The sequence below is a fragment of the Protopterus annectens genome, chromosome 5.part1 (genome assembly GCF_019279795.1).
Source record: "Protopterus annectens isolate FY-2018-M chromosome 5.part1, PAN1.0, whole genome shotgun sequence".
NCBI classification, from domain to species: domain Eukaryota; kingdom Metazoa; phylum Chordata; order Ceratodontiformes; family Protopteridae; genus Protopterus; species Protopterus annectens.
The window spans coordinates 529,383,869-529,405,161 of record NC_056736.1 but is presented as its reverse complement, the minus strand read 5'-3'; the positions used below and the strand labels follow the sequence as shown (position 1 = coordinate 529,405,161).

Sequence of the window (21,293 nt, the reverse complement as noted above, 5' to 3'; positions counted from 1 at the left end):
TTAACTTACTATATTCAAAGTGTTCCTAATGCTTCATACAAATCAATATGCATTTAGAAAATTACAATCTTAAGTGAAACAAAGGTGCAAAGGTGAGTATGCAGGATAGGGAAAAAGTGGTTTTAAAAAAAGTGAAGTGTGTAAGCTTTCTGCTCTGAAAAAGGTAAATGTGTTGAGCAGATCTGTCAGACAAGAGGGTATGCGGACTTGGAGGTTATATGATACAGAGACAGAAGACCACTCGTAGCATGGCAAAGCAGGACACGTAAAATATGGATGGACTAACTAGATTTTGATTATTAATCATGTGAACATTTTTGATCAGTTCGTTGTTTAAAGTGGAAAGTGTTGACCGTATGAGTGAATGGTTGGTGGGGGTGGGATGGGAAAGCTTACATTTCCTGTCTGACTTTGTTGGTAATGATTGATCCTTAGCATTGTAAAATACCATTTGAACTTGTTTGATAATGAATGTAAATTGTGAAAATGTAGAATACTAGCAAAACTGAGGGAGTTTCAGTTCCATGTTTTGAATGCCTTTTTATTTATTGTATTTGTTGACTGGGAAAGTCTGACTGTGTCCAGAGTCCCCTTTTCAGCAGAGTCCTGGAGAGAAAATCTCCAAATGATGTATATTAAAAGATATAAAAATATTTTTCCCTTACTAATATACGAGTTTTTCATAGTCTAGTGATTTTAAAGACATTTTGTAAAGGTTTTATACATTGTATAGAAAGTCATTCAATAGTATTTTGAAAAGTCTGCATAGTAATGGAGTCCCGCAGATAGTACAGTAAGGCATTGGGTACAGGTCATTGTTTTGAGCAAAGGAAGATGAGCAGAATTCAATGCAGAGACATAAATTTCAGACAACCATAGCATTGTTTACTTAAGTAAGCATCTTGATAATAGACATAAAGTAGGCATAGTTGCATAACAACAACATCCTTTTATGTATAGTTTTGTATCTGCTAGCTAGCTGCTGGTGTAGTATATTAAGACTGACTGAAGGAGAGAGACCAAGTGAAAGTGTGAAGAAGGAAGAGATGGAGGGGAAAAGAAGGTTCTGTAGGTGAACGTGAGAAAGATGAATTGCTTTGTCATAGCATTGCTGAAGCTTTGATAGCTGAAATACTTGTAAGGTGGTGAAAATAGGGGCTGCATAGAGAAACGTTTGGAGCAGTAGGGTAGGGGCGACATGTTTTCTGGTATGGCCAGTGAAGACATTTTTGACTTTGTACAGGCAACCCAACTTCTGGTGAGTTTTCTGTACTGTATCTTGAATGTGATAGTTGCATTTTAAGCTATTGTCAATGTAGGTGCCAAGCAGTCTAGAATATGAGACAATTTCATTTTTATTATTTGTCAAAAAGAATATCAAAGGAAGATTTCTGGACTGAGAGATGTCTTTGAAGAGAATGTTTGCTTTTTGTGGAGTTAAGAAAAAGTCGTCAGTTATCCAGGTTTCATTGGACAAGGATCTTCAAGTGATTTGTTGCAGATTAAGCTTTTGGGCACTACACATGGTGGAGTCGTTGGTGTAGTTAATGATTGTGGTTGATTTTAGAGGCATCTGGGAGGTTATTAATGGAGATGTTTAAGAGAATGGGACCAAGAATGGACCCATGGAGGACACCTGTGGAGACTTGAGAGGAAGGGCGAGAAGTCTTTTTCCCATTTAATGGCCTATGATCTGTTAGTAAGATGGCTGTTAAAACCATGTGGCACAGGTTTCATCAAATCTAGAATTGAGAGTTTTTGTAGGATGGGGTATGTGTTGAAGGTTTTGGAAAGGTCTAGAAAGAGAGCAGATACTAGCCTTCTTTCATAAGTGAAATGTAGGAGGGCTGTTGTAGTGTTATGATGAAGACAGAAGCCTTGAGGGGAGAGGAGGATATTTTTGGCGAGGTGTTGGGAGACCTGAGCTTGAATGCATTTTTCAACATTAAAATAAGGGGAAAAGGAGAGCAATAGGGCAGTAGGTAACTAAGTTCAGTGTTGTAGTGGTAGGATACAACTTCTTTTCCCCATATTGTTGGGATATATGCTTCTGTGATGGAGCATTTTTTTTTGAGTATGGAAATGGGATAGGCTAATAGCCATTGTTGCCATTTGTAGATATTTGGTGGTTAGACTGTCTGGTGCTAGGATGGTGGGTTTTAGTTTTAATACGTTTTTTAATGGTTGAAGTGGGAACTGGTTGCAATGAGAGGGGGCAGAGTCATAGGTGTTGCTGGAGAGATGGAGGGGCTGGCAGGAGAGGTCTAGTGTTTGATTAGGGATTTGACTGAGTTTATGAAGTGACTATGAAAGAGAGTGGTAGTGTTTCCTGTGTTGGGCACTGTGGTTGTGCAGACTGGGTGGCATGACTTGGTTTAAGGTTTTTTGTTAATTGACCAGAAAGCCTTTGGATTTTGAAGATTTTTTTAGAGTGTAGATTAGAAGTAATATGTTTTCCTATCTGTTTTGATTTGTTATTTTGAGTGATATTCTAAGCTGAAATGTTTGTAGGTTGTTTTGCTTTATTTTTTTATCAAGAATTCCAGGCCTGGTCTCAGTTAAATTAGATGTTTTGTGGTTCTGGTCAGCTGTGGGGCTGGTATGGCTTTTGCATGCTTTGTTCTGAGGAGGACTAGACTGTTTAGAATGTTAAGGAAGGTTCTGAAGAATTCAGTAACAGTATCATCTAAGAGGAGATCTTTTAGATGTTGCCACTTACAAAGTTGTAGGTTCTGGAGAAATGTTTATTTCAGGAAGTGGAAGAGATTTCGTACTTCATTAAGGTGGTGCAAGTCCGAGTGTGGTTCTGAACTCGGATGACAAAGGTAGGAAGGTGGTCACTTAGGGCATTAGAGAGAGAGACATAGGGGAGTATGTTAGTGGAGGAGATGAGTATCCAGTCAAGTGTTAAACCTTTGGTGTATGTGTAGTGAGCGAGAGAGGTGTTCAGTTGTGTAAGGCCATAGCGATTGATGACATTTTTAGGATAATCACAGTTGATGGTCAGTCAATACTGCAATCTCCTAAAAATCACCCTTTCTTGTGGGATAGTAAAGATGACCCATAATAGAAATTCTTCAGTGTGGTGTAGATGTTAATTCCAGGAGGGATGTAAATTCCCATTATAAGTAGGGTTTTAGGGGGTTAGCTTCAGTAGAGCACTAATGATTTTGGTATTAAAGGGTGGGATGGGGAATGATGGCTACACCTCTTGCTTTTTTGTTTAGCCTATCTACCCTTACTACCACCCAGTTTCAACATATTATTTCCTTATCTTTAATATGGGGCTTTAGCTAAGTTTTCTCAGTTTTTATATTCTCTTTTGTTTAGTCTCTTCCCACATATCCTTAGCTGCCATAACAGATTGCTTTTAATTCGTATTCCTAAGTACTTAATTTTATCATGTCCCCATAAATGTATATTGCTGAACCAATTTGTGTGTGGGTAGATAGTTTACAGCTATTGCCTTTTGTTTCATTTTCTTTAATTTTGTATCCCAAGTAGATGTTCCACAATGCTCAGATGTCCTTTTCTGGTTTTATCAGGTGCAAAATAATATCTGCAAATAAAGCCAACTTTCTTGATTACCCAATCGATTTATATTCTTGAACTTTTGACTCCCTTATTTTCTTTGCCAATGATTCTAAATGTAACACAAATAACAAAGGGGAAAGAGAACACCCCTGCCTGTTTCCTCTGCTCAAACAGAACTTATCAGAGAGGGCCTCCCCCACACACATTTTGATTTTTACTTCAGACCCCTCATATATTCTCCTAATCGACCTTTTATTGGGGAATGCAAATGCTTCCATTGCCCTATTCATAAAATCCCAGGTTAATCAGTCAAATGCTTTCTCTGCATAGAGACCCACCGACAACAGTGGCATTTTCTTACTTTCTGCTTCCATGTGGTTCATAATTGTTTTATTTATATTAAATATTTGACTTCCATCCACAAAATCGCATTGATCGATATCCGTCAATTTTGACATCACTGTTATTTTAGCCATTATAGACTTAAACACTTTATAATCATGGTTTAGAATCATTATGGGTCTATATATAAAGCTGGATCTGATGAGTCTTCACCATATTTAGGTTTTACAGTCACCACCGCTTTTTTCCAGGATGTTTGTGTTTATTACTTTCTTTCCTCCTAGCTTCCAAACTTCCACAGGAATACCCTCTATTCATAGAGCTTTTCCTGGAGATTGGCTTTACATCACCTCTCACTTAACCTAACCTCTTATCCCCTCCCTGTTTTTTCATTTACTTCTAATCACTATACATTCCCCTAACCTTTGTTTCTCCTTTTGCTTCTTCCCTATCCATATCCACTTTAGTTTCTACCACCTACTTTCCCTCTTCTGTAATTCCTCTCCTCTGTCAATCCTGTACTATAAGACATGCATACCAAGTACACTGTAATAGTTAAATAATGTTTGTTTATCTAGTAGAATCATTCTGACTGAATCATATAAAATTTCCAAAATACAGGATTTTTTTCTTGCTGTGTGCTCCCCAAGCTAGGCAATAACTTTTTCTGCTTTGTTACTTGAGTCATTGTGCTAAACGCTTTTGTCCCCTGAGTTCTTATCAAATAATAGTTTCTTAACAGTAATCTAACTCCTACATGTTATCTAAGTAGTCCCTTATTTTCTCTTTAGCACTCTGCAGTTGCACCTCGTCTTATTCTGTGCGATTCCCCCTATTCTGCCATACTTTAACGTTTGTCAGTCCCTATAAGTAATTCTCATTACTTTTTAACCATTTATTTTATTTCTACCATATTTTTAAACTCCACTCCTGTGGTGACCCCTAACCGGGAAAAGCCGAAAGACACACACTTTCATTTTTATCCCACTCCCCCTAGCTATATTTTCTGAAGAAATTTCCATCTTCCGTAGTAACTTCCTTTCTTTTTAACAGGTAGGTGGGGAAGTTTTTTAATTACCCTGCATTTTTATTTTGGTCATCAGTGGCAAGGTGCCTAGATGGGTTTTGTTTTAGATATACAAGTTTAGGCTATATGGAGGTGGGTAGGAATTGCGGGTAGGATAGGGGAATGGAGTGGGTTAGTCCGAGCAGGAAGGTAAAGTCAATAACTACCATCAAAGTGACCTTGGAGCATAAGAAGGTGCTGCATTCAGCTACTAACAGATATGTTCACTATATCTTTAGCCTGTAATTTAAGTTAATTACACCCTGTTAATTCAATATCAGGTTATCCTGACTAATAGTGATGCACATTACAAAAAAGAGCAATTAACTGTTTAACCAATTGTCTAATAGTAAGGAAGTTTATATGGATTTTGAATTCTATGTCCATAGGCTACCGTCCCCAGACATTGCCAAACCAATGAGAGAAATTAAGCCCAAAATGCAGGACTGCATCTCAGGAAAAATAAAATACTGGCTCAGAACTGAAAGTGATTTTCACAATTGTTGGTGGCAAAGGAGAAATAATTTAAAGGAAGGGAGACTGTAGACTTTTGGATAGAGTCCAGTTGGAAGGTGAAAGTATCAATGGAGCTGGTGTGGTCTAAGACTGTAATGATAATGGACCAAGTACTTTGTTTTGGGCTGCCACATTATTTATAAATTTACATAACAATAGAGCCCTCAGACAGATGTGCCAACTGCAAACATCAGTGAGAAATACATTCTAGATCTATTTGCTTGCAGGAACACTTCTACATAGAAATAAAACCTTATTTTTCCAAATTAGAGCAGGATGGGTGCACTGAATTGATGGTGACTGGGAACAAATACTGGCTGTGACCTGAAAGTGGTTTAAGAAGTGTCTGGGGCAAGGAGAAATAAACTTAAGATAGGGAGACCCAGGGTGATGTCTTGAGGGCATGCAGTGCAACTGAAAAAAAAAAAAAAAAACAGGAGGACACAATGGGAGTAGCTAGTTTAGAAAAAGTGAAGAAAATGTTAGTAAGAAATAGTTGGAGTAAGAACAGTAAGGAGGAAATCTCCATGTCTGTTAGGAAGCAGAGCGTAAAAGCTGACCTGCAGGATGTCTGTGGAGGAGGGTTTACAGGCTGTAAGGCTTTTTATTACAAACTAGGGCACTGAAGCACTTGTCTCCAGACTAGTCACTGTACATACAGAAAGGACTGGCTGCCTATCTTTTATTTAATGCACAAGAACAGAGGTAGTAAAAAGTTTGTCCAAAATAAATGGTGGGTGGATCCAGTTGACCCCAACTGTTGGATGAGCCTGCTGTGTCTGTATGCTTTGTTTCCAGTGAAGCTGCTGGAGAGAGGTAGGGAGATATTTGGGGACTAGCTCTGACAACACAACAGTCCTATGAGCAGTTTAACCTTCGAGGTCAATCTAGAATAACAAATATTAGCTAACGACTAGGCCATTTCTTGTACTACTCTACTAGTTACTAAAGCATCTCTAATACATTGAACTGTAACCAATTGTATCTGCTATTGTAAAATTTTTTTTTCAATGTATGTTATGTAAATTGTCAATATGTCTCTGTAACTATCTGTCATTGTTAACCCAGTCAGAGCTTTTCTCCCCGGGACTCCTCTGAAAATGGACATATATCCAGTCAGACTATCCCGGTCAAAAAATGTAAAATAAATAAAATAAATAAAGACTTCCTCTGATTCATTTGGGAGTTAGTTGTGGTATTTTAAAGAATGGTCATGATCACTTTTTTAGAGTGCTGGCAATGAAGATACTGTAAATATGAGAAAATGCTAACAAGCTATGACTAAACATTTCCATTAAATATGGAAAAAATGATGAGAGGGGGAGATGATCTATTTTGGCATAATTAGATAACAGCATGGAAACCAAAATTGTTTTCTTCTATGCAGCAGTTGTTGTACATTGTATGATTAAAAATTATCAACCATTTGTTTCTTACTGTAAGTAGTTCTAAAGGTTGTAGCTGTAATGAAGTTCTTTTTTTTGAATGAAAAAATATGGAAGAACTGTTTTCGCTAATTTTTGAGTGAGTATGCTTATTTCAAGGGGGCAGTAATAAAACCTGAGAAATTTTTCAAGACTGATGTCCTGAGAGGGCAACTATTGTATAGATGTGGGATGAGTTTGATAGTGAAATGGGACATCTAAAAGTAAACCTTAAAACTGAAATGAGAGACTATACTATCCAGAATATGTGAAAAAAGTGAGATAAATCCAAAAACTAAGAGGGATCAACTGGTAGAGTAACAAAATAAAGTAAATGTTATGGTGGACATGGAAAGGGTGAAACAAAAAGTAGAAGGGTTGCTACATAAAGTGTGTATTGTATAGTGTATTTCTTGGTCATGTATGGATCATATACACCATGACAACTAGTCATCTGGTCAGTAGAGTGATGCGTGTAGTCATTTAGTTAGTTCTTGTCTGATTTGAGTGAGTACACTTCTTCAGTACTGGAAACATTTGAAAAGAAGTTAGGTTTTGGAAGGTTAGAGTGTTTGATTTTAATGCTGTAATCTTCCAAAGTTTTAGCATTAGGGAGTATGTATATGTATGAGTGTTTGCATGTTAGGATTTTGTTTGATCAATGGTAGGGGATAGATTTAGTTTGTGGGTCTTGTGGGGTGGTAGTGTTACAGAAGTGATGTTTTGTAAGATGAGGTTTAGAGATATGGGCGGGGTTAGCCTACATTAGTAAGGTGTACAAGTCTCCAAAGAGCAAGCATTTTTATAATTCACCTGACTGCAAGTGTTGGCAATAATTTTGAGGCAGCAAATTTTATAAAGTTATTAGTCTGAAAAATGAAGGTGGGTTCCATTATAGTAGAGCTCCAGTCATTAAAGCAGAACTGTTCCATCAGTATTATAAGCCATTGTATCAGTCACAAATTAAACTGTGTGAAGATAAACATGAGATCTGTGAGGGGTTTGAGGCCACCATGGCTTGTGCCTCTTCAGCGAAGTAGCTGTGATTGCACAAATTTTATAAAGTTATTAGTCTGAAAAATGAAGGTGGGTTCCATTATAGTAGAGCTCCAGTCATTAAAGCAGAACTGTTCCATCAGTATTATAAGCAATTGTATCAGTCACAAATTAAACTGTGTGAAGATAAACATGAGATCTGTGAGGGGTTTGAGGCCACCATGGCTTGTGCCTCTTCAGCGAAGTAGCTGTGATTGCACATTTTGACAGATGTATTTAAGGGGCAAGTAAGAGAGCACGCCAGGTGGTTATGTTATACCAATATAATGTGAGTACTTGAAACAATACTGGGATATGTTCAACTTTTCAGCACATTGTAAAAGTAAAATTATTCCCTTACCAGTAGTAGGAGGCAATGTGACTGTGATACCAAAGGAGGGAAGGATCCATGTTGATCATCTTTTAGACCTTTCTCAGTGGTAAACTATGATTTTATCTTACTTATGATAGTTCTGAGGAAGAGGTGTCTGTATTCCAGTTATGTGACAGTAATTTTTTCGGATTTTTGGGAGGAAAGCTTTTTCTTTTTTTCAGGGTATACACACACACACACACACACACACACACACACACACACACACACACACACACTGATATGTAGCATGGCTTTTGGTGGTGGTCCTTCTGTGGACTGATTTGGAAATCTGAAATGCCTTGCTAATGTTGTTGTGTAGGCAGACTAGACACCAATGTCTCCCTTCACAAGTGAAGCAGAGGTAATTTTTTTTTAAATGATTCTTGTATTGACGCACTATGTAATTAGAGACTGAAAGAAAATCAAAAATAGACTTCTGGATTAAGCTTGTTTGCAAGTTGTATACTTAAGTTTGTGCTGCATAACTGGACCAAAGTAATTAAGTGCACTGAGTGGAAAGATGCACTTAAGGTAGGTCTTATTGCCTTTTTGATGTTTATTTCCTTGGCCCAGTTTAATGTTGCATATCTTGGTATGTTTTACATTTTTTTAGTTTGAGATGTTACAGGATCTGCTTAACTGTGAAAAGTATAATTTTTCTGAGCTTGGTGCTTTCAGCTGGCGTCTCAGTGGGAGACCCTGTTTTGCGTACTGGGAAACCCCTGTCTGTTGAACTTGGTCCTGGCATTATGGGCTCCATCTTTGATGGTATACAGCGACCTTTGAAGGACATCAACGACTTGACTAGTAGTATCTACATCCCTCGTGGTGTGAATATCACCGCTCTTAGCAAAGATAAAAAGTGGGAATTTACGCCAGTCAGGAACATTAGGGTAAGTTGTCTTAAAGGCTTTTCCTTTTTTTAGGTTTAATTCTAGAGATTAATGGATATATTAGTAATGTGACTCTGGGTTTTGAAGTTGGTCCCAGACCAAAGAAGGGCCTCCTGTCTGAAGAGTAATTATCAATTTGAATAAGCCAGTTTTCATTCTGCATTAATGGCTGTGCCACTGGTATAGAAGATGTAGAATTTTACAGCTTTGTCCCAGGATAGGATTTGGTTAAAGTAACCCACATGACATTGTTGTGCCATCCTGAACTATTTCAAGTTCACTGGTCATGCTTTCACACACAAACACTACCATGGTTGGTCTTGTCTGGTCTTTAGTTTCACTTGTTTTTCTTGTGTCTTCTGAAGTGATATTAACAATTTTTATGAAGAGAGGGTTAGTACATGGGGAATTCCTGCTTCTGTCAGCATTTCACTGTTGAAGTAACAGTGCGTTTCACTCACTACTGAGTCAGCTTTCCTGTCGTTCTTTTCTGCCTTTGCAGCCCATGAAACAGCACATTTGCATCGGAACCAATAACTGAATTGCATTGTTTTTATGACATCATGCTTTTTTTTTCCCCTGCTGGTCTTGTTGAGATATGGTTTTAGTGTGTTCCAGCAAATTACAATCAGTCTTTGGGTGATGCTGTTAACAGCAAGTATAACAAACTGATTTTTTTTCCCTCATTGCCAGCAGTTGTCTGGCTTTGTGTACAAGCAGTTTAATGTCACTGTATGATGGTACAGTGCTGAGCTTGAGCTGCTGCTGTTTTGGTGTCACTTGGTGCATGCCCCATGTAAACACAGTGCTACCACGCTGCTGCGTGCCCCATGTAAAAGCAGTGCTACCATGCTGCTGCGTGCCCAATGTAAACACTGTCCTACCATGCTGCTGGGTGCCCCATGTAAATGCAGTGCTTTTTATTTGAATCTGGCATCTACAAAAACATTGGTTGTTTTACTTAGCTTTTTCATTTCTCGAAGTTTGTTCATAATTTTGTTCTACTTACCAGATGACATGTATTTTAAAATTTACATAGACAAAAAGTAGCTTTACAATTTTATAATTACGAAAGAAAAAATGCATGTTACCATATGGGCTTGAATGACCATTTATCCATCAAACCAGCACTTAAACTTTTAGCCAATAATCCAAAACAGAGTACTAGAACAAAATAGTTTGTTATTATGAAATAAATAAAATTAACAAATAAATCAACTAATTAAGAATTGATAACCTAATGGTTACTACTACTACTCTTGTTATTATACTGATTTTCAATGTTGTTTTAAATGTTTTAAATTATTATTAGTGTTGTTAGGATTGTATTTTATTACAATATTTATAATATTTATAGTATTTACAACATTTATTTATGGGTTATTTATTTACATATTATATATATATATATTTCTTGTATATTAGATTACAACGGGGTTCCCCTATTGTTTCCTCTTACCTACAATATGAATTAATGCTACAGAATGAATATAACATGTTTTTTTCGCATATGCCTGTGTATATACATTTATATATTTATACATTTAATAGGTATTTGTGGTGCTTTTTCAAAAGTACTAAATAATTTTAAAATACTGGATATTTTTTTATTGCAACAACATCTCTATGGGAACACTTTTTGCAGTAATTTATTTTATGTATCAGATTTTTTATGTATCAGATTTTTTATGTATCAGACTTTTTATGTATCAGACTTTTTATGTATCAGACTTTTTATGTATCAGACTTTTTATGTATCAGACTTTACATATTAGTTTTTTAAACTGTGTAACTGTTTAACTGTTTAAGTTTCAATTGGTTAATTGGGCACTAATTAGTGTTTGGATAAGTATTTAAGGATTTTACCTAATGGTTCATTGGATTCTGATGAAGTCCTAAGGAACGGACGAAAGCGCGCTCAATCTCTTGTTTACACATAGCTGTACGCAGTTCTTTCTGGTGTTCGTAGCTGTTATTACTTTTATCAAATAAACTTTGTGGCTATTATCGAGTGGTGGAGCGTATTGTGTTTGGAGGAGAGCCCTTTGATTGTACAGACCAGCGGATTTTTTCTTTCGTAATTATATGTGTTTGAAGGAGGTACCTGGAGCTTTACAATTTTGTTTGTTGTGAATGTTTGGTATTGTGTTGCTAGACTTAAGGAGGTTGATGCAGGTTTGACTCTTGTTTTGGCTACTCCTTAGTGGACAGTCATGATTTTTTTTCCGCTTACATTTCACAACACAAAGCATGTGGTGCATCAAAAATGGCAAAACTTTCCTGTTTTGCATCTACCCAAATATGTCCTGTATTTATCCTCCGTACTTCATAAAACTCAATTTTGCCATGATAATATCCTTGAAGTCTTAGTTTTACTTTAGCCACAGGTGATGTTGTCATAGGAGGGATTAGCATGCAAGTATGTCCATAGCCATTAATGAACTTAACTCTGCAAATGCTTAGTGTCATGTCCACCAAACTCTATGGATCTATTTACATGTTAGCCCTCCAGTGATGTCACAGGAGGCTAAAGAAAAGCTATGTACGCATTTATATTGAAAGTTTACAAAACATTTTATCATTTTATTAAAAATGCTCCACATAAAATAGAATGCCTACTTCCAAAAAAAAAAAAAGTGGCACTAAGCTATCTAGTGTTGCGTATATATGAACCGTGACTATACACTCTATAATGGTAATTTTAATTCACTGATTTAGGGAGGATGAGATGAACTGAACGTGATAATACAGTGGTCATCTCTATTCATAAACTGCAGCAAGAAAGTTCTAGAATGGTGTAGGCAAACACCCTTGTACTGAAATGCTTGGACATGCCAGAGCTGAGCATGTGCCAGACAAAGGAAGAATTCTGAGCTCTAGATCTTGGGCCTGACATACTGGGTTCTATATTCAGCTACTGAAAAATAAAAAACTCAAACTGCGAAATATTGATCAGAAAACAGAGAAACTGACCATTACTGAACAACGACGACCTTGAAAATAAATTCATCGAATGGCAATAGTTGGCCAACAATTCATCGAATGGCAATAGTTGGCCAACAACCAGGAAGTAACGTGATGCATAAGGTAAGTAAAGGAGAAACCTTTTAAATTTACCCTATTCCCCACTGTAGTGCAATCCTGGAGTTGGTGTATATATAGTTAGGAGTGAGTGGGAGGGGAGCAGCCCCCCACCTTCGTTGGTTGTGTTTGCACTGTTGGCCGAATATGGCCATTCAATGACTTTTTTTTTTTTTTTTCCAATGTCATTCTTCAGTAATTGTCAGTTTCTCTGTCTTCCATTCGATATTTTGCCGTTTGGATTTATTTTTCAATAACCAAACATAGATCAGATGTACTGGGACATCTAGAGGCTAAGACCTAGTAGCGAGGACTAGTGCAACAGTGCTCAACATTGCTGCCTGACTGTATTTGGCTTTCCAGTTCAAGTATTGGCTAAGGTTCCTTCATTACAGAGACTGCATATTCTCCATTTGTCCACATGTGGTTTCCTCCTACATTCCAGAGACATGGAAGTAGGTGGCCTTGAAATCATGTAAACTGCCTATTGGTCAGTCTGCGTGTGGTGGTTTTCCTGCGATGGACTGGCTTCCAGTCTAGGACTGGTTCCCTGGCTTGTGCCCTTTAGTTATCAACATTGGCTCTGGCTTCAGCTTGATGTTAATTAGAATAAAACAGGTTTTGGAAAATGAATGGCTATAATAGGTTTAACAGATCCCTCGAAATGGAGGCTTGATGCTCACCTTCACCTTAAATACAAAAGTCACCAGTAGTTGAGAAGAAATAAGCTATAGATGAGAAATTGGGCAGAGGTATAGAAACAAAGAAAAATTTGAGAACAGGGTTGTTCCAAAATGTACAATAAATCTGAAGGTAGACCTCTTTAGTAAGGGAAAATATAAAAGAAAAAGTGAAAATAATTCCACTGGCCCCTGATTGTCTTAGTAATGCACCTTTAAACACTGAAACTACAGGTCAAAGCCTGCTCCATAACATAGAGGGACAAGTCCTGACTGTGTTGCAGGCAACCTGTGTTTTGATTATTTGCCCAGATGCTAGAAAAGTTGTCTGGGAAAGGATAATAGTGACTGACCTATTTATCCTCCTCATTTCCAGGCGTAGTAGGAGGTGTTTAAATTCTGTTTGCTGTCCAAACAAACAAACAAAAAAATCAGAAGAAACTCTCATCGGCCATGAGAGAAAAGGATTAAGACTATAAAAACTGACCAAATAAAAGGGTAGAAAGTTAGCAAAAAAAAAAAAACAAAAAAAAAACAGCAGGAGGTAATTGACAGAAGTTAGCCAAGGAACCAAGATACTGGGAATAAATTACCCATGGAGGGAGCTAAGAGTATGGGAGACAGCAAAAGAATTGTTTAGATTACTTGATGGAGCAAGAATTCTGGTCAAAGCCAAAAGTAATGGGGAGGATAAAGGCCCCAAACCAGAAACCAGTTTTAAATATTGCTCATAAAAAAACTTGTTGCTCGAATAAAGTGTTTTGTTTTAGCATGCATTTTCTGAAGGATATGAATTTTGAAACTCAAATGGCTGGTATTATTTAGTGACTTTAATCCTTGGTGATTTAGCATTTTCCTTACCATGTCAGACAAAGCTAAGTTGGGTTTTAAACAGTGTGACAAATGTGGACATAAGATTCCTAACTCCAGATACACATGTCTGTTGTGTCTACTGTTTGGGCGTGGATCATATTAAAGCTGATTGACATTTGTGCTAGTTTTAATAATCGGATACTAGCAGAATGGTAAGAATAAACTTTTATTTTAAAAAGTTTACTCAAGACCCCTTTCTTGGAGGCTCTGTCTGGGTCGGAGGTCTCATCCCCTCCTAAGACCAAAAAATACAAGGAAAAACGGAGTCACTCTGTTCCTGCATGTCTTGTCAGTTACAGAACCGAGTCAGCTCCATGCTTCATCGGCACCCTCTGGCCAGACCTCTTCGGCACCAGGATCTGTGTCTTCTCCCTTGGTGCCGACCATGGTATTCACTCCTGTTTCGGTTTCAACTACGGCACCACTGACTTTGGTGCCGTCCTTGGTTCCCACATCGACTCCGATGACTGTACATGCCTCGGCACCATCCTCGTTCACGGTGCCGACAGCTTATTTGGCTACATGGGCTTTGATGACTGTACATGCCTTGGCACCATCCCCGGCCATAGTGCCGACAGTTTCTTTGGCTCCATCGGCTCCAAACTTTGAATACCTGCCAAGGACAAGATATTCTCCAACTTCTGACCCTTTCTGAGGGCAGAGGTTTAGCCCCTTTCTAGAAAGACCTGATTCCCCTTCAGCAGCCTCCTTTAGATCCACTAGGAGTCTTTCTGAACTAGACCTAATGCGGGTTGTGGACCAGCTTCTGGCAGATAGGGGATTGCCCATGCCAGCTAGACCTTCCGTCCCTCCTGGCTTGGAATCTTTTACCTCATCTTCCCCGCTTATCCTCCTCCAGCATCCACCCTGTTCCCAGTACCGATGTCTGCTTCGGTACATACTCTCTTGGCTCTGACAGCAGTCTCCACCCTGTTGGCACCGACCACCCTTGCAGCATTGGCTGCGATGGAGCCGATGCTTTCTCGGAGCGGTGCTTGGACCGTTCGTACCTTAGTACCCAATCCAGTGCCTATTTTCTCGCTGGCACCATCAATGTCCACAGTTCTGACTGCTTCCAGTTCTCTCGGAACCCCTCAACTGGAGGTGGGCTCGAGTGGGCCTGCTGTACAGGTGATAGAAAGGGTCCTTCATTCTGAAGGCTCACAGCCAGCACCTAGGACACCAGTATCAGAAACCTCTCCTAGCATGCACCTCTCCCGACCTGCTATTTCGGATCCCCAGGCACGGGAGTCAAAAGAACCCCCTGTGAAGGGAACCCCTTCTCCGGAGTCCTCCTCAGAAGATCCCACTGGAGAGCCACCCCGGAAGAAATGTTGCAAGAGCAAGCAACTTGTCTCCCTGGAGGAATCTATCACAGAAGACACTGTGATAAGGGGGAAGGGTCCCCATGTTCTGCCCCAGATGACGTTTCATTCGGGACATTCTCGAAATTCTCAATGAGGGGAGTGGAAGTCCTCTAGCCCTTCTTCTGAGGAATCTGTGTTTCTGTAGGCCTTCCGTGCCTGGCCATCTACTTCCTGGGTGACCCCACCAGCAGATGTTCTTGTTAAACTAATTGTGCAGCGTGCCTGGAAGGCCTTGGACAATGTAGAACCTGTCCCTCGGAGGCTGGACAAAATTTTATCTACACCTGAAGACCAGCTGCACTGGTCCAAGCAGCTGACAGTTGATTCTATGGTCCTGGCGGCGGCCACCAAAAGGGAACTGGCAGAAGATGGTTCCACTGTCTATCCTCCAAACAGTGAGTCCCGGACTATGGACAGACTAGGGAAGCGGACCTATGCTTCAGCAACCTTCGCCATTCTGTCACTGAATTATCTGGCACACTTTTTGCCTCCAGAGAGACCTAATTTCTGAAATGTCTTCCTCTTTGGTGGGGGTGTACTGCCTGATGAGGTGCTTGACACTGTCGCCTTGCAGCTAGCTACCCTTGAATCTATCTCAAACTCCTCGATGCGTTTGATATCTCACACCACCGAGGGAGCAGCTCGAGCTGCTGCATCTGGTGGTCATGAGACATAATGCTTGGATGAGGTTGTGTGACTTCGCCGAACCCTTTAAATTTTCCTTCGTCAATGCACCTGTCGATGAATCTGCACTTTTTTGACCCAAGGTATGAGAGACACTTGCACGTAGTAAGATAAGACACCAAATTCAAGATCTTCTTCCTCGCACGTTTGTACCAGCATGTCTTGTACTGCAACTCTTGGGCTCCATGGTAGCTGCCATTACTTTAGTACCACTGGGGAGACTGCACATGAGAATCCTGCAGTGGCTCCTTTCCGCACAATGGTAGTTAACCCACCCACTCAACCACATGATATGCCTTGCAAACCATTGCAAGGAAGAAATGCTATGGTGGATGGAGCCACAAAAGAATCTTAGGTGTTTACCTTCTGTCTTCCCCAACCCACGGTCACAGTGACCACGGACGTTTCATTGTTAGGGTGGGGGGGAGCATTTTCAGGGAAAGACTGTCCAAGGCACCTGGACCCCTATCGAGGCCAACTTGCACATAAACTTCCTGGAACTGAGGGCAGTTCTCTTTGCGTTGCAAGCGTTCCATACATCCCTACCCTCTGGGACCATTACAATTCAGTCCAACAACATGGCAGTCTGGTATATCAACAAGTAAGGCAGAACCAGATCTTACCCCTTGTGTTGGGAAGCCATGAGGATTTGGCACTGGGCAATAGCTTCCAATCGTTCATTCCCCGGAGTTCTAACCTTGTTGCAGACAATCTGAGTAGGAACATCCTGATGCCTCACCAGTGGCCCCTCAACCCTGTAATAGCAGATTGGATCTCCCAACATTGGGGCAAGCCTTGCTGCGACCCATATGCCCCCCCCGAACTACAAATGCAGGAGCTTTTTTGTCTTGATCCCCCCCTGGGGGGAACCACCGAGGGACACTGTAACGCACGAGTGGCCCCTGGGTCTTCTGTATGCCTTTCCCCTCATTCCAAAATTTCTCCAGAAAGCTCAGGGGTTGAAAAGCAAAGTGATCCTCATTGCTCCCTACTGGCCACATCAAGTCTGGTTCCGGTTTCTATGGCCTCATCTGATTCTCAGCCCGTGGATCCTGGATCATTCCCAGGACCTTTTATCCCATCCTCTGGGATTGATTCATCCGAACCTGCACAGTCTCAAGCTCACAGCTTGGTTCCTCTGCTTCCACTGATTGCCAGGCTGCCTAATATCCCATTTGCTGTTCGTGAAATTCTTCTGGCCTCACACAAATCTTCCACTAGAAAGGTTTATTCTAGTAAATAGACTAGGTTCTCTATTTGGGCCAAAGACCAGAACTTAAACCTTTTCAGTATGCCTATTCAAAAGATTCTACAATACCTGACTACTCTTCTACATGCAGGAGCCTCCGCTTCAACGATCACTGCACATTTAGCAGCTATTGCCAATTTTCATAATGGTCTTAATTCAATTATCACATCGCCTTTGCCAGACCTTTTTGAAGGGAGTATTGCATGTTAAACCTCTGGTCAAGCCTCCCTTAGAAACCTGGGACTTGACTCTGGTGCTTCAATCTCTCTCAGGCTCTCCCTTTGAGTCCTTTAATTTATGTGATTTGAAATTTTTGTCATGGAAAACCATACTTCTAGTAGCACTCACCTCAGCGAGAAGAGTATCTGAGCTGCAGGCCTTGTGTCGAGTCCTTACTTTATCTTCCACACGGATAAGGTGTCCCTTCGTACTGACCCTTCTTTCTTGCCCAAGGTCATTTCTGGCTTTTCCATGTAACCACTCTATTGACCTGCCAGTTTTCTTCCCAAGGCATTCTAATAGAGGGGAGTACCTTTTTCACACCCTTGATGTGCACCGGCAGCTTCGTTATTTGGACAGGACTAAATATTTGAGAAAAACAGACTAATTGTTTGTGGCCTTTGCAGGACCCAGATAGGGTAAACCTGTTTCCAAAGTGACTTCATCCTCTTGGCTTAGAAATGTCATTACCTTTTATCTACCAACAGTAAAAGCTATCCTTACCTTCCAGAATAAAGGCTCATTCTACCAGATCTATGGCTACTATTGTAGCTTTTCATTCCAGAGCCTCTATGGATGATATATGTGCAGCAGTCACTTGGGCAAGACCTCACACCTTCATATCTCATTACGAATTGGATTTGGCCTCCAGTGGACGAGCACCTTTTGGTTCTGTGATGCTCAGGAATATCCTTCTTTGGGGCCACCCAGGACTCGAGTAGCTGGGGACTCGGTCCTATCTGTAATGAATGAGCAAAGATTTACAATATCAGATAAAGAAGTTATGTCTTACCATAATGTTTTATCTGTGTTGTAGATCTTTGTTCATTCATTACTTCCCACCCTCCTTCCCCCTGCCTGGATTCCTGGTGGACTTTAGGAACTCCTGGTTAGGGTATTTGCTCAGACGGCGCCTTCTGCTATTTATCCTATTAGTACATCTTTTATCTAGGGTGGGCAAATTCGATCTGGAGTATCTGAGAGGGGCATTGTGGGAAGATTCTTAGCTGAGAGTTTTTGGCTTGTGCAAGCTGGGAAATGGCTGCATCATTTCCGAGGATGGAACCGAGGTCTTGTCTGTAATGAATGAGCAAAGATCTACAACACAGATGGAACGTTATGCAAGACATTTTTTTTTTTTTTTTTTTCAAAATATGTGATCAAATATTTGGTATTTGCATGGGCATGCTTACATAGATCTTTTTATATCCCAAGTAGATTACACAACACAAGTAGTTGACAGTGCTCAAGATGGGTGTTAGTCAACCTGTGACTTGGAGAGTAAAAGTACCAAGGTTAAGCCCAGACGATATCACCTCAGCACTTGGATCCAGGAGAGTGCTTCCTATTCCCCACCCACTAGGAGAAATAAGATACCTTCTGGAAGTTTTTAATTTTTTTTTTAATGTTAAAGGTTTATTCAAGGCAGTTAAGTGAGCAGATGGGCAAGCATCTTTTTTCTGATACTAAATTATTCACAGTTATGTTATGTTATTTAAAGGCATTCTGAAACCGTATAGGGAGGGTTCACAGGTCCTGAGTGGTAGAAAGGAAAAGGTAGGGAAATAAGTGAACCAGTCCCAAGCCTTGAGGTTGAGTCGCTCATTTGGATAATCCAAACCGCTCAAGGAGGGCCTCCCAAGTCCGCCCCCCTCCCCCCAACTCAGCCTCTTGTGAACCCTTCCATTAAGTTTATAATTCATCATGTATTTGTTTAGGTAGAAAAGGTAACTATTACTACTTAATAACAAATGTATAAATTGCTTATATTTTGAGACAAGAAGATAGCAGAAATAAGTAACACTTTTGAAATGCTTTTGTGTAAGCTTCATCAGGTCTACTAGTAATATGGAAAAAAATGTCAGTTTTATAGCAATATATAGCCTGCTTTTGAGGCTAGTTTTAACTCCTTTTACTTGGATGTTGCTTTCAGCTGTAAGTATTTGTTTTTCATATTTCTAATCACAGATTCTTCTTTTGCTAAGTCCCTATTTTATTTAACCAGTTTGAGATAAGTTAAAGGAAAAGCATTGACTACTTTTATGGGTCTTGTATCACAATCATTAAACTGTTTGTTTAGCTTGTTAAAATCTGACAGTCTTTGTCTATAAAACATGACAGATGTTCATCGTGTTACACTGCTGCAGTTATTACACTTGGGTTATCCTGCCGTCAGGCGGTCCCGTAGTCGGCCAGAGTTCCAAAGTCTTGGTCCAGCATCTGTTGCTGTCGCTTCTTCCCTGACGTCAGTACGCCAGGGGTATATAAGATGTATCCAATGACATTTTCTCCAGTCTTTCTTGCCGCGCGGTGCCCGAAGCAGAAGCAGTTCGCAAGTGCCGGTCGGCCGACTCCTGAGATTTTCGAAGTCGAATTTCAGATCTGAAGTCTTCAATAAAGCTAAGTACCCCGTTGGGGAAACTCTTTTCTTGCCTCAGACTGATGTCAGAAAAAGTTAATAATTGTATTTCTTGTGGGAAGCAAATACCTCATAAGGACTTCCACTCATACTGTATCCCATGCCTTGGCCCTGATCACGATGTCACTAGTCGGTTTTGTGCTAGATTTAACAAACGCACTATAAAAAGACGTTTTGATTTTGCTTTACACTTCTTTGGCCGAAGGTTCAATTATACTATGCCGTCGGATCAACCGACGACCACAATTCCGAAAAAACGCAAAGACAAGGATAAAGACAGGCATCCGAGGTCCAAAACAGACGATGAAACCTCTTCTAGGCCAGTCGCCGGTTCTCAGTGAGGTGCTTTTGCAGCCCCTGACACCCGCTACCTCAGAGCCACAGGCCGCCTCCGACTCCCACATGGAGACAATTAGGCCTCTGGAAACTCAAGGTTTTGGGCCTATGGAAACTAATCCCTCAGATGAGTCCAGAGCCGCTGAGCAGGCATCAGCTTCTGAGGGTGTTTTCAGACCTTCACAACTTACCATTAAAGCAACGGCTAAGCCCCCTCCTGAGAAAAGGCCTAGGCAGGATACTGACTATGATTCCTCTGATCAGGTTTCCATTTCCTCTGATTCCTCTTCAGACCAGGGATACTCTCTACCCCCCCTATGAGGAGACTGATGCTGAAGAATCTATCCCTTCAGCCTCTCCTCCTGAGGATTATTCTTTTGGGGAAACTTTACATACCATGAGGGAGCGTTTCCATTGGGAAAGTCAGGATTATTCAGAATCCAAGAAAAGGCTCAGGGATTTCCTTTTATTGCCTCAGCACAGGCCCCTGGCTATTCCGCCTGTGCTAGGTATTGTGGATGATGTGTTCTGTGAATCCAGCTTATCTCCTGATTCTTTGCCCCTTGCATCAGCTAAGCCAGATACGTATTAGAGTCCCTGACTCTCAAGTTTTTTTATAAAAACTCTTCTGCTGATCCAGAAACTATTTCCCAGGGTTCAAAAGGGGTTAAGGCTTCCATTGCAAAAAATCCAGTACCCTCTGACAGAGATTCGAGAGCTGTGGATAGATGGGGAAGAAAGTTTACACTTCTGCAACTTTAGCAATAAGGGCTTTAAATTGCCAGTTTCACATGCTTAAGTACCAACATTATTTAATGGCTCAGTTAAAACAGAAAATGCTTGCAAGCTCAGACGCTCCTGACTGTAAAGAAATGCAGGATTTATTGCATTTAGTTGAACAGGTGGGAAAACATACTCTGCAATGTGGTTTTGATTCTTTAGAGGCCTCTTGTAGAGCCACAGTTACAGGTTCTGTGATTTGAAGACATGCTTGGTTAAAAGAACAGAGTTTACCTGATCATGTTAAGGCAAAATTATTGGAAGTTCATTTACAGCGTGATACCTTGTTTGGTGTTGGGCAGAAGAGGTGTTAAAGAAAATGGAGGATAAAGCTAAATCTATGCAAACAGTCAAGGATTTCTTACAAGTACAGCTACCTCGATTTAGCAGAAATTGGCCAAAAAAGAATTGTTCCTTTC

The 21,293-nt window shown here is 40.2% G+C and overlaps 1 protein-coding gene across 1 annotated transcript in view; it reads left to right on the top strand.

The window, feature by feature from the left end:
• Window positions 1-21,293, top strand: part of ATP6V1A (ATPase H+ transporting V1 subunit A) — a 449,992-nt gene that overhangs the window by 57,194 nt on the left and 371,505 nt on the right. Inside the window, exon 3 of the mRNA XM_044072828.1 lies at window positions 8,972-9,186. Coding sequence (XP_043928763.1) covers window positions 8,972-9,186 — 215 coding nt within the window. The remainder of the gene's footprint in view (window positions 1-8,971; window positions 9,187-21,293) is intronic.